We start from the raw sequence: 14174 nt of genomic DNA, 5'->3' as shown, positions 1-14174 counted from the left end.
TCTAACCCTTCCCACATCACTCAACAATAAAGAAAATGTCCCACAGGCCAGTCCAATGGAGGCAATTCCCCAGTTGAGGTCTCCTCTACCCAGATGTGTCAAGGTGGTAACTAAAGCTGTCCAGCACACCATCTTTAAAAAATGTTTTTAATTTATTTATTTTTATTTTATGAATATGAGCATATTGCCTGCATGTATGTAAGTGCACCCGTATTGTGAAAAACCTGCAGAGGCCAAAAGAGGGCATCGGATCCCCTGGAACCGGAGTTACAGACTGTTGCTAGCCACCATCTGGGTGCTGAGAATCAAACCTGGGTCTTCTTGAAGAGCAGCCAGTGCGCTTAACTGCTGAGTCATCTCTCCATCTAATTTTTTGAGACAGGGTCTCTGACTGAATCTGAAACTCATCAATTCAGCACTCTCCAAGAATTTTTTCTCTGCTTTTCTAGCCTTGGATTACAGGTGAATGCTGTGCCTGGGTTTTTTTGGTTTTGGTTTTGGTTTTTAACGGTGCTGGCGATTCAAACTCAGGTCCTCATGCTTGTGCGCTAAGTGCTTTACCAGCCATCTCTCTCCCAAGTGCCGCAAACTCCACTGTCTCTATTTTTTAAATCCTCATGAGCCAGGCCTACCAAGAAGAGTGGCTGATACACATGCATGAGCATAAGGACTCAGCCCCAGGGCTGTGATTCCCCCTAGGCATCGTGGCCCTTCACTTTTGGCCCTACACTCTACCCAATCTGCTGCCACATCTCTCACTCAAGGATTCTCATTGTTTTGCCTGTGTGTTTTCCTCCACCTCAGCCCAATAGCCTTCCTATAAGAGCCGGACCTTCATATCCTCTCTGCAATACTTGAAGACGCCTGGCATGGAACAGTTATGAACCAGTGACACTGTTCACCTACTCACCAAGTGCTGCAAAGGGCAGAGTCAACCTCAGCACTGCTCTCCCCTCCGTGTACCTGTGCATCAACTTTTTGAATGTTTCTGTCATCAGACCTCTTGTCCTCACCCAGGGTTCTACCACCACGACTTCTTACCTGGGCCTGGAAGGGGTCTCAGATCACCCACCCTCCAGTGCTGCCCACTCCCCTGGGCATCTAGCTCAGCAGCCCTTACCTGCCTCTCCAGCCTCCCCCACCCCTTGGAATGGCTCACCTCCCTGTCTGTGTGCCTGCTGAGTCTCTTCTGCCTCAAAAGCTGCATTCACTCCATCTCTACTAACTTTCCTTCAGCTCAGCCATGGTCTCCTTGCAGACTTGCCAGGCTGTTCTAGGCTAGTTTCCTGGAACCCCCTGTGCTTCCCTCTTATCAGAGGACCCACTTGGTTAGGTGGTCATTCTTCATTCATCTGTACACTCCTTAAGATGGTAACAAAGAGCCCAGCACTTACTCTGAGCACCATGAGACTGTGTAAATAAACATTTGGTGGCTGTAAGGACAGCTTAGTGGGTAAAGTGTTTTGTAAGTAGAAGGACTTGAGTTTGATTCCCAGAATCCACATAAAAAAGCCAGTAGTGGTACCCTTGTAATCTCAGTGCTGGGGAGGTGAAGACAGACTCACTGGTCAGCTAGGCTAACCTACTCGGTGAGTTCCAGGCCAGTGAGAGACCTTGCCTTAAAAAATAAATAAATATAAACAGTGGCCAAGGAACAATGCCAGGGTCATCCTCTGACTTCCACAGACACACACATATATGCACCTGCACATACCAATCCTGGGAATATATATAATTTGGAAGCTGGCTGCCCCTGGTGTGTTACCTATACTAATCTTTTCAAGCTGTGCTATTTTGGGCCAGTCTTTTCCCTCTTAAAACCTGTTTCTTCAACTACAGAAGAGAACGGATAATGATCCCTATTATCACAGGGTGAGTGGGCAAGCTGAAAGGCTGAGCCTTTGCAGCCCTGAGCAAGGCTCCTGGCTGGCTTGGCCTGGATGGCTGCATCTTTGGTAGCCACAGCTGTGACTAGTAAATTTCTGCAGACTCCTGGGGTGGAAAGTCTCCAAACAGCAGAGCTAAACCTGATGCTCCAAGGCAGCGTTAAAAAGTCTTTCAGAAAACAACAAATCTTTCCCTAAGTGTTTTTTCCAGGAATTTGGGGAATTTGTCAAGAAACCAGGCATCCAGCAAAAAGGATGTTTTTATAAGTGAAAACCTAAAGTTTAAAGGAAAGCATGGATCTTTTTGGAGGACTTGGGAGTGCAGAAGGACTAGAGAGACGACAAGAAAACAAAAAGGATGTGTGTCCTACGGGGTAGTGCAGGACAGAGAATCTGACATCTACCTCAGGACAGGTTCCACCTTTCCAGGATGCCTCAAGGTCTAGTACTTCCTAGAAATCCTTTGGCACAGACGCCCACCGGGAGGCAGGGACCAAGCCTCGTGTATATATTTTCCTTTACCCTAAACCGTGCATGATCCTCAAGTGCCCTGCCAGGTGACTGACCACGAAGAGCGGAAATTATCGCCAGGTGGGAGCTTGGCTCCAGCCCGTAAAGTGGTGCCTCCAGGAGGGCCAAGGGCCAGGGCGCGCTGGCTCTGGGATCAGGCAGGAGGCGCTCTAGGCCGGTCTCAGGCCCTCAGTCTCCTCCTCCCGGCATTGGGTTCGCAGTCGCTGCAGTTGGGAGAACAGATCTTGCACAGCCACCCGAGCTCGCTACTTCGCAGAGCCTCCCCGCGGCGTTGGGGACAGCCCAGCCTCCGTCTCTCCGGTCCTAGCCGTCGGGCCGATTTGGAGGAAGTGCTCCGCGGCCGGGGCCGCAGGCCCAGTACCCGGTGCGCGCGGACTGGATCGCTGACCGTCCGGGCGGGCTGCGGAGTTCCCCCGCCGGGGCGAGGGAAGCGCGCCCGGGTGGGGACCCGATCGAAGGGCTCGCGGCGCGGCGGCAGCACCCCGAGGTCCGGCGGTGAGCGTGACCTCACGGGGAGGGGCCAACGCGCAGCCGGGACACCCAACCCAGCGCGCAAAGAGCGGAGAGGATCGGAGTAGCCGGAGCGCACGCCGTGGCCCCGATGGAGCGGTACAAAGGTGAGGGCGCAGGGGCACCCACTTGATCAGGGAAACAGGTCTTGGGCCTGTTCAGGTGAGCAGAACCGACTGCCCCCGCCTCGGGAACTTCAGCCCAAGAGCGGGCGTCAGAGGCGCCACCGACTGCTCAGTGAGCTCCTAGGAGGCGACCCCGGCCCGGGCCCTTTGATCCTTCTGGGCGCCTGGGGCGGAGGGCAGCCTGGGGGTCGTGGAGTCGCTTTCTCACCTGTAGGGGGCCAGAGGGTGTGCCCGGAATTATCCCTCAGCCCTCACTTGGCCTTAGGGGAAAGATGCCTACAGTCGAGGGGGCCCCAAGTAAGATCCAAACTGTGAGGTGCGGCTATGGGCCAAGCAACAAGTTTTGGGGCCCTCTTGACCCGGCACCACCGCCCTTAGGGATTTCTTGCAGAACTCCAGAAAGAGCCCTGTCCCGGGCTAGAGAAAGCTCCTGGGATGGTGGGGTGATGCGTTGATCTGTTCCCGGCTAGGTCGGCTTCCCCCGGCTCCCCCCAGTGCCCCACAGCTTGGTTAGTCGGTTCTCCCCCCGAGCCCTTTGCCTACCCTTGCATCTCCGACTGAGTGGGGCATAGGTTGGGGACCGGATGATGTGCCCAGCAGGTGGAGCGAGCTGCGATTTGGCTCTGGCCAGGGATCTTGGCCAAACCCTAGTGGGCGGGCCGGCCAGGATGTGCCCGATAGCCAGCTTGCAAGGGTTTTTGGACCCCTCGGGCTGGAGTACCGAAGCCTGAAAAAGGGAGTCAGGGAGCTGCCTCTGGAGCACAGCCCTCCGTGAGCTCCCACTTGCCTTCCACTAGGTAAAACCTCTTGTGCTCACTTTTCCCCCCTGGGTTTGTCTAGGCCAAACCTGTCTGAGGAAACTTCTGCTTCTGTATTTATTTTCCCTCGGGACAGTAGTAAAAGAGACCTCTCAGATTCTCCAGGAATCTCAGCCTCTTCTTTCTGGATGAGATAAGGGAACCAGTTTCTTCTTTCTGGATGAGATAGGGGGACCTGTGGGGACAGGCTTTTAGATCCCTAAACTAACAGCCATCCTCTTTGCATTCTCTCATCTGGGTCATTGGTGACAGATGACAGCTAGCCCACATTCACCTGTAGAGGCAGCCTCTTGACAACTGAGATCAGGATTGGGGGGAGGGGATCAATTGGCAACCATGGATTTCTTTTTGTGACCTCTCTCCAGAGCCTTTCCCACCATGTCTAACCAGGTGGTCTTATGTTCTACCAGAATCGAGTCAGTTTTGTGAGTTTAAAGCTTAAGTCATCCTTATGGCTGTCTCAAACACTGGAAGCCACAGTCCCTCTCCTGGTGAAATGGCAGTGTGTGACTCCCACCTCCACCCCAGGCAAATTGCCTTGGGTGCCTCCTCTCTGGAAATACTTCTAAGGTCCCTTCAGCTCCCCAATTGTGAAAATGAAGCAGGTGTTTGTCCGGAGCTGAGGGTCCAGGTTGCCTGTTACTTTGTTCAAACAACAGGTAGCCGGCAACTGTCCAAACATCCATGGTTTCATGTGCAGCTTTTTGTGTTAATGGTTTCTAACTTGGCCCCTGACCTGATAAAAATCTTAGTTTATCTTTCTCTCCTGGGAGTGGAAAATCTTCTCACCCTCTACCAGGATTAGTTAGAGGCTTCCTGCCAACTGAAGGAAACGTAATTCTAGTTTAGAGTGCTTGTGTTTTGGAAACATATATGGTACCTCATCATTCTGCAGTGAGTCAGTGATAAGTGGATAAACTTGAGAATTACCTGAACTGCACAGGCAAATCCAAATCATCTTCTACTCTGACTCACAGGAGAAATTTCAAGTCTCACTGGTATCATGCTACTAACATTTTCAGGGAGGAATTTGGGGATTTCCTTTCCCCCAGACATGTAGAATATTCTGTATTTTTTAGAGGCAGATGAGTTGAGCTTTGTGTACTCAATAAATGCAAACACTGATCTGTGCAAAATGAGGAAAGAACGCTGAACTCCCTCGCTGATAGAACAGTATATACTTAACTGGAACCAGGTTACTCTTGCTTGACATAGGCTGAGGGCTTTAGAAAATTTTGTAAGGGATTGGGGATACAGCTCAGTGCTAGACCACTTACCTAGCATGTTCAAGGCCCTGGGTTGGATCTCTAGCACCCCACTACACACAATTTTTAAGTTGATTAATTACAGAATAATCTGGCACAGTGGTTTAAATGATAAATGCAAAAACTAGGTTTATCTGAACTCTCAGAACTTATATAAAATTTATCAAAGAAAATTCTTGTGTGTGACAATTTTTAATTTAAATACTGTCATGTTTCAAAATTCCCAATTTTGAACTCTCTTTTCCCACATAGGTAGAACAACTCATTACTGTCTTGAGATTCTCAATGTTTTCTGTCATTTGTAAACCTTAGTCCCTGTAGGATAAGAATGTTTTCCCATGTCTGCAGCCTGCATTTTATCCACTGGGCATCCTCTGAAAAGTAGCCTGTATTTTTAGGCTCTGAGCTAATTTTCCATTGTCTTGTGGGAACTTAAGGATGGTTGAAACATCGCCTTATGTCTAATAGAGAAAAACTTCCAAACTTTTCTTCCAGTCCTTTCCAAACTCTCTGCTATATAACCATTGCTTTCTCAAGCAAAAACTAAGGGGTGTGGGGGTATGTTCACATCTCTTCCCAGAGGGATGAGCTTTTATGAGAATTACTATAAAAGTGTTGGTAAAGTTGCTGTCTTACACGCAAATCTCTTTGGCGTTGTATAAGCAGTAAGACCCTTACAAGTGTCCAGGATGTGGTGCCAAGTCCTACAGGGTGCCTTGAAAAGGTTCTCATCCTCGAGTGTTTACATATTTATGATTCTCCTAAGAGCATCCTGTATCACTGTACATGAGCCCATTGGCTGACCTCACCCCATGCAGTCAAGGATCCTGGTTCCTATTGCTCTCCCAGCTGGTGAGTGGGTCTAGGGCCAAATGTGACTGACCTACTATCTGTGGATTGCACTTGGAACATCAAGTCAAAGCTTCCTGAAGTTGCATCATACTTGGATCCAAACAGACCTGGTTGAGTTATTCAGACTTCATTTTAGATGAGAGGGTTGGGAGGGTAAAATCTTTCTTCCCTTGTAGACTTTGGTTTCTGAGTCTGATCACCTGCTTCCTCGCACGGCTTTAGGACAGTGAAAGTGGAAAGGAACTGTGAAATGTCAAGCCAGGAAGAAAAATTCAAAATTTGGTGGAGACTCCTGGGAGCTATGGCTAGAGAAGGTCTGAGAAGGGGGAAAATTAGGAGAACAGGGCAGATGTATAACCTACAGTGCACCTTCCGCCATCCCCTTTCTCCATGCCTGAGGGTTCAGCTTCTTCTCTATTGAAATGTGGCCTAAAGCAGTGGTTCTTACCCTTAGCTGTACTTGGAATCATGTATATGCAACATACATGGATATAGGGACATACAGGCCCCACAGAGTGTAGCTTCGGCATTGTGGTTTCCAAAGCTCTCCATAATTTCTGCCAAAGTTGAGAATCGTGTCTACTTTAAAAAATGAAATCTCAGGGCTGGGGAGATAATGGCTCAGCAGTTAAGAGCACTGGATGCTCTTGCAGAAGACCTGGGTTCAATTCCCAGCACCCACCTGGTGGTCAACAGCTGTCTGTAACTCCAGTTCCAGGGGAATCCAATGCCCTCTTCTGACCTCTGCGGGCATTGCACGACACAGGTACACTTATATACATGCAAGCAATATACTCATATACATAAAATTAAAATAGCAAATAAAATATTTTTTTTAATCTCAAAGTAGAAAAAAGGAGTGGGCTGGGGAGATGGCCCAGTCAGCAAAATGCTTGCCATACAAGCATTTAACATGAGGATCTAAGCGTGGATCCCCAGCACCCATGTGGTGGCACTATAATCCTAGCACTGGGGAGGCTGAGACAGGAGGATCCCTTGTTGGCTAGCCTGTCTAGATGAATTGGCAAGCTCCAGGTCTCCTGGAAAGACCCTGTTTAGAAAAATAAGGTGGAGAGCAATTGAGGAAGACACCTTTGACCTCCACATAATATACACATGTGCACACAACCACGTATATGTGTACACACACACGCGCGCACAAATATATACACAGAAAAGTACATTTGTTCCTTGGAAGAATTGGTTCCAGGACATTTTGGGATGCCAAGATCTGAAAATGCTCAAGTTGCCTATATAAAGTGGTATAGCATTTGCATATAATGTACACCTATCCTTTTATCTACTTTAATTCATTTAAAAATTACTTCTAATAGCTAATGCAATGTAAGTAGTTGTGACATTGTATTTAGGAAGTAAAGACAAAATGTCTGCACATGTTTCATGTAGTTGCAATCATTGTAGGCCTCTCTATACAGTACATGTCAGCAACAACATGACATCCCCCACCCCTCAATATTTTGAATCTGCAGTTTAACTCTGAAGATGCAGAACCTGTGTTCCTGGAGGCCAACTAGGATTAAACACGTGTCCTCCTTACCTGGAAAAGTGAAAGAAAATCTAGAGAGGAATGGAAACTTTGCACGTTCCCTTGCTGTCTTAGCCAAGATAGATATGATACCTGCAGAAATCTGATGTGATTCACCTTCAGGTATTATAGGCTTTAAACTGCACTGTGAGAAGGCAGCTTAAAAAACAATCTCAAATGCAGTGCTTTAGAATCCTAAGCTCTGGATTTGCTTGTTGAACTTGACCCTGAGCCTCTGACTTTGAAGCTCTTTGTGTGGGAGCCTTGGATGTCCTGGCAGTGAAATGGTCTGAAACAGAGAGCTGGAGAGGTCATGGCGCCCAAGGGCCAGGGAGTCGGGGAATTCTGCTTTGGGCCCTTCTCCTGAAGGGGTGGGAGCCCTGGGAATTGGACTGTTTCCAGCACAATTAAAGGGCCAGGAGGGGCTAGGGAGCTTCAAAGCCGAGAAAGCTGTGCCAGTTTCTCTCCACATCCCTTTAATGACAGGAAATGTTCTTCTGAAAGCTTCTGTCCTTCAGGGGAGGGAGACTGTCCCCAAGTTAAGGAAGATGGCATGTTCTCTCCAGCCCTGTGGCTGCCACCAGAGGAAGGCATATAATATATCCGAGAAAGCAGCCGCCCAGGAACCCAGAGACCCACATGCTCTGCTTACTTAAGCCTGTTGCTGAATTCTCTGGGCCTCAGTTTCCCCACCTAGTGAACAGCCATCATGTGTCCCTTGTGTGAGTTTTCAACTGCTCTCCCAGGCTCACTGTGGTCACTGAGGGTCTTCAGAGGGAGACTGTGTCTGGGAAGAGATGGAAGTGAGGGAGGAAGCGGGTATGCTGTAGCCAGCAAGGGTCAGCTTAGGATTGTGATTCTTATAAATAAAACTGATTTCCTGTTGAGAGATTGGGAGTTGCAGACTTAGTGGGAACGAGAATGCTGTTGACTATGGAAGGAATTCATTTCTCAAGGACTTGTATGTCACTGTGTCTCCAAAGATTGTTAGTTAAGCACAGTGTCACAGTCTGAAATAGACGATGAGTCAGGCCCCTTCGAGAGGCAGGCCACCCGAGTCCAAAGAGGTGAAGCAACAGTTCAGAGGGTCAGCAACAGAACATGGAGAATTGAATTTTTAAAAGGACAATTCCTGCTGAAGAATTTATCTAGAAAGAAGTCCTCTGAGCAATGTCAAAATCTCATATCAGTGTCTCTGTTGCCAGGAAGCGGCTAGCTGCTTAGCCAAACTGTCTTCCATCTCTTGAGACCCAGCTCCACCTCTCCTTTCCTACCTATGGCTTCCCAGATCTCCTCACTGTTTGAGGTAGAGCCTCATCAATGCCCAGCACAACATAGGCACTCAACACATGTACTGAATTAATATCACTTGGTCTTATAATTATATGACGATCTATTTTCCCTGCTAGGCTAAGCTCTGTAAGACAGGGACTTTTTCTCTTCCAAGTGACAGTCCCCAGCCCTAGGCCCCATTGCCCATGGGGCCAGTCACATACTAAGGTTCTGGGGCATGACTGGCAAATGAATTCCATGCCCAAAACACATACTGACTGGTCCCTTGGCCTTTAAGAGCAGACTTCATTCACAGAGGGAAGCAAAGCAAAATCTCCAAGCCAAGTCCCAGAAGTGGGGATGGTAGCTGTCCTGGGGCCGTCCTCTGCTTCAGCGACTTGAGCTTTCTTTCTGTCTGTTCCAGCACAGGGGTGTTGCTGTCTGGTGGTACAGAGAAGGATCCTGCAGGTCTCTGCTTGTGAGTATGAGCCTGTCTGTGCCCTCTGCAACAGCTCACCTGTCCTCCAGGCTCCCAAGGGTGCAGACCCAGCTCAGCCCATGCTCTGGATGGATCACTGAGGGGATACCATGGAGCCACCTGGGCTCTGTCTGGCCTGAGCACTCAGGAGCTCAAGCTTCTAATCTGGCTTTTGCCACTAACTTGCTGTGCGACCTTGGGCAAGTCAATTAATCTTTCTGGGTCTTGTTACTTCTCTGTATGAGTAAGGATACTGATCACTAATCCACTCCCAGGCTGTTTAGTGGAATAACCCAAGATCTACTGGTAGACTTGGTGGAAGCTACTGTTTAGTTCCCTTAGGAGAATGGATCCTACCACCACTGTGATATGGTTCTGCCCTCCGGATGGGGTTCTTCACAGTTACTGTGAGCACCAACTGTGCTTATCCTTTTCAAAGTTTTAGTGGTGCTTAGAGTTGGGGCTGCTGAGGCAAAGCATCCTTGCTTCCTAAAGACACCATTCACGTATCCCTTCTGTGTCAACTGGAAAACCTATAGACCAGGAACCACCTTCAGCCTTATATCTTGGTCCTGCTTAACTTTTGTCTGTTGCCTTTATAAGTTCATAAACTTACACAGGCAACATATAGGAGAGATCTTTAAATCCTAACTTTGAGCTTTTGACATTTTCTGTCACTTGTTTCTCATTTTCTCCCTACTTAATCTCAAACTAAGTCCAAGCTCCACCGAGTAGAGGGTATGGAGAATGTGCAGAAACACAGGAGGAGTCTGTTAACCGTGCCCACATCGCACTGGACTGGCACGAACAGAGTGAGGCAGGGCATGTTGGTGTCAGAGAGCTTTTGGGGACCTACGTACGGTGGGGCAACAGAAGCGCGGGTCTGCTGCTTTCTAAACAGAAGCTGCGTTCTCTCACTTCCTTAAGGCCTCTCAGGGACCTTGAGGACAGCTGTAGGCCTGGTGGAGGGACTTGCTTTTGTATGAAATGTCAGTCCCAGGAGATTGCAAATTGGCTGTCTGTTTGGGATTAAACCAAGGAAAAGACAGTCAGCTGTTAGCTGGAGAGAGTCCTCTGCTGGGCCCCAGAAGGAATTCCGTGGGGCAAATGTGGAATCCTATCCTTGGAGGTAGCATTCCCAAAGCAAGTGACCAGTATCCTGGCTAACCTATGACTGCTCCAATTTTGCCACCTGACACCCCACCTCCCAAGTAAGTCCTGGGAAAATTGAGGTGGTAGGTCACCTTATTCCCAAACCTCAGCTTTGTTAGACATCTCTAAATCAAGAATTTGCCTTCTTCATAGTAAACGTGAACCTGAGCCCATTGTTTAATGTCTTTCACAAGAAAGCAAAAGTCCGAGGCTAAAAAACAGAGCAGATAACTCAGTACTGATGATTTATGGGATGCAAAGTAAAAGAAGCTATGCTCTAAGGCTTCTTTCACTGTGTGATTCCATTTACACAACTTTCTAGAAAAGGTAGATCAGCATTGTAGGTGCTGGGGCTGATCTGGGGGATGGGGTCATCCACAGGGGAACATTATAGAATGACAGAGGTATCCAACCTCACTATTGTGGTTGTACAGCTAAATGTAGCTTTCAAAACTCAGAGCTGTTCAGTTAACAGGGTAGGGTTGTTTTTTTTTTAAATCTGTGTATAAATTATACCTCAGTAAAACTGCCTTTCAAAAACGTCTTCACAGACCACAGTGCTGTGGTATGAAATGAAGGATGGGTTAAGTACATGGTTGGTCATCACAGACATTCAGTAGAAACAATCTTGGTTTGAAGGTGCTGATGGTGGTGCTAGAGGTAGAGCAGAAGTGGGCAAAGAATTCTGGTAGGAAGAGCTGGAAACTTTTCCAGGAAGCAGAATCTTGATGGGAGATGTCTGTCCATTAGAAAAACAGTAGGGGTTCTCTGAAAGGCTAGGCAGCAGATGCACCCCATAGCACCCTGGGATATGAAAGCATTCTCTGGGCTCCCCCCCTGGGAGTTCAGCTACTAGCCACCCCTGGATCTAATGCCTTGACCTTGGGCATCTTTCACCGATAAGGCTATTGAATTGTAATTGAGTGCCCAGGCCTGGATTTCCTCCTCGTTGACTGTGTGGCTTTGGCAGTCTCGCTATAACCAGTCTATGCCAGGATTTATTAGGAGGGGAAGAAACCACGGTGTAACAAAATAACACACTTATCCCAGGTGATGTAAAGGGTTGGTCATCTGGTCTTCACTTGTCTTCAGGCTAATGGAGCCTCTTGGTGCAGAGGCTAAATCACCAGCCTTCATCATACTACCCCAGGGGGACAGGATATGGAACCCTCTGAGAATGAAGGGATAGCTCTCTGATGGTCTTCATGGGATCTTAAGATCTTGATGGTTTCCTTTTTAAACCAAGCATGTTGAGTTGATCTCTTCTTCAGGTGAATTTTATCTAGTTCTGTGCTCTGAGGAGCCCAGGGCCAGTCTTTTGCATCTTCATTAAGTACAATGTGTTGAGTATCCATGGAACATCCATCCATGAGGACCATGTAAGACAAAGTGTAACTTTGGTGCCTGTTTCTAGGACCACCCTCGTCTCTCTTAGGGCGACCCTGCACTGCACACTGGCATCCTTTTGGGTATAGGAGACTGTCAGCCTTCCTGTTAGACCAGCAAAGCAGGAATCTTGCCATTTCCTTCAACTCCCCCTCTTTTCTCCCCCCAGTTTTTACACAACAGGATTTATTCATGTTGACTGTATTCAAGTCCCAGATGGGGGCAGAAAAAGAGATTGCATTGAATGAGCTTATTGTTTGGAGGTTTCACTGACTTCTTTTATTTAATACCCACAGTCTTAGAACATATTGAGCTGATTTATTGAATTTCAAATGTGGTCTTTTGGAAGGGACTCTGCTAGGGCGCTTGGTGTCCCTGGTTTCAGGGCTGGGACCTGTTGGGTGGCAAGCTTGCCTGGGGCAGATCAACCTCATCTTTATGGTCTTGGTGCTCCTTAGGGCAAATAGTATCATTTATAATCCCAGACTCTTTATGAGCTGGACATGGTCAGTACCATGCTGCCCTTTGCATTATCAAGACTTTCGTGGTATCCCCTACTGGCACAAGGTACTATGCTAGGTGCTACAGTTTACAGTGGCTTCTACTTGACTGTTATGCTGGTTGGTTTTTATTGTCAACTTGACACAACCTCAAATCACCTAGGGAAGAGGAATCCCTTGCTTGAAGAACTGTTTAGATCTGACTGACCTGTGACCATGTCTGTGAGAGGTCATCTCAACTGAATATTAATGTGGGCCCAACCCACTCTGGGCGGCACCATCCGCATCCAGGTGGGCCTGGACTGTATAAGAAAATTAGTTGAGCATGAACAGGTGAGTGAACCAGTGAACAGTGTTCCTCCGTGGTTCCTGCCTTGAGTTACTGGCCTGATGTCTTTCAATGATGGACTGTGACCTCAAAGAATAAGATAAAGTAAATCATTTTCTCCCTTAAGTTGTTTTTGGTAAGAGTGTTTTATCACAGCAACAAAAAGTAACTGATTTGTTATATTTTGCTCATGGGAGGAATTAAAGATTGTGAAATAAAAGGTGTCAGGCAGAAAGACTAAGTACCAGGCAACTTCAAGCTTGTTGCTTAAATACCTGATACAATGTATCTGGTCCTTGAGACAACAGGGTGGCCATTCCTGACTTAACTCTGTGCCCAGCCATACTGGACTCCTTGGATCTGCCTACCTCGGGTTTTACATGCTCTGGTTCACTGGTCTGAAATGCCCTATCCTCTGGACTGCCTGGCAAGCTTATTTGAGACCTTGACTTTGTCATGCTTTAGAGATGAGGGTCCCTACTATGTGTGTTATTGGATTCACAGCTAAAGATCATGGGGTACAGGAAAATCAAGTCCAGTTGCCTATGACAGTTTCAGGGTATCTGGAGCCCTTGATGACCTCCTGAGAGAGTCACCACAGGTACTAGAGCTGGGTGAGGCTCATGTCTCACTGGAGACAGTGGACAAATCAGTAACATCCTAGATGTCCCAAGAGCTGGCCTGGGGCATGCAGGAAGGGCACATCCCCAAACTGTGTGCACAAATATGGGTGCTTGGTGCTCCCGGGGGTGGGTATCTGTTGGGGACACACAAGCCCATACCTGTTCCTGTAGCCTTCTCCCCACCCCAACTTCCTTCCCTCTCTCCTCAACTTCCTTCTCCTCCCTTAACTGTCTTCCACTTTCTTCCTCTTTTTTAAAAAAAATATATGTGTATAATATAAATATTGATGTGTATGTGATACGTATAGTGGGCCAGTCATGCCATGGTGCATGTGTGGAAGTCAGAGGACAACACTGTAGAGTTGGTTCTCTCCTTCCACCTTTACATGGGTTCCAGCGATAGAACTGAGGTGGTCAGACCTGCCCAGCAAGCACCTTCGCCTGCCCTTCTCGTCTTCTTTCTTCCATGTTTATTCACAAATGGAACTTGAGTTCAGAAAGGGGATTCTCCCTGAACAACTGAGGCCAGAAAGATCCAGAGAAGAGATAGCTTCCCACCCTCTGTACCAAATCTCTGGTAGCTGCAGGTTCTCATTTGGAATAGCCATGGATAGAGTTTCAGGAGAAACTGGTAATTACAGGTGGAGAAACCTCCAGGGCTTGTTCTCAACATCTCTTGGGAAGTAGAGGCTCCAGTGCAAAATTTTTTTCCACCTGGATGGAAAGAATGCCAACCTCTCTACTCTCAGGGCACAGGCTATTCACTAACCTGGGCCTTCAAAACCCCATCTATTTGAGCTGGGCGTGGTGGTGCATGCCTTTAATCCCAGCACTTGGGAGGCAGAGGCAGGCGGATCTCTGAGTTCCAGACCAGCCTGGTCTACATAGTTCCAGGCCAGCTG

At 47.9% G+C, this 14174-nt stretch overlaps 1 protein-coding gene across 4 annotated transcripts in view; it reads left to right on the top strand.

Annotated features, from left to right (window-relative positions):
- The first annotated feature begins 2602 nt into the window (after positions 1 to 2602).
- Positions 2603 to 14174, top strand: part of Afap1l2 (actin filament associated protein 1 like 2) — a 111265-nt gene continuing 99693 nt past the window's right edge. For 2 of the 4 annotated variants that reach the window (XM_008830224.3, XM_008830223.3), the window contains exon 1: positions 2604 to 3034. In XM_008830224.3, the coding sequence (XP_008828446.1) occupies positions 3019 to 3034 (16 nt within the window). In that variant the 5' untranslated portion in view covers positions 2604 to 3018. Of the gene's footprint in view, positions 3035 to 14174 lie in introns of all 4 variants that reach the window. The other 2 variants (XM_008830222.3, XM_008830225.3) reach the window with 2 other exon arrangements.

This window comes from Nannospalax galili, unplaced genomic scaffold (assembly GCF_000622305.1).
Source record: "Nannospalax galili isolate Female #2095 unplaced genomic scaffold, S.galili_v1.0 scaffold974, whole genome shotgun sequence".
NCBI classification, from domain to species: Eukaryota; Metazoa; Chordata; class Mammalia; order Rodentia; family Spalacidae; genus Nannospalax; species Nannospalax galili.
Note: the sequence above shows the minus strand (reverse complement) of the source record. Positions and strands in the feature narration are given on the sequence as shown.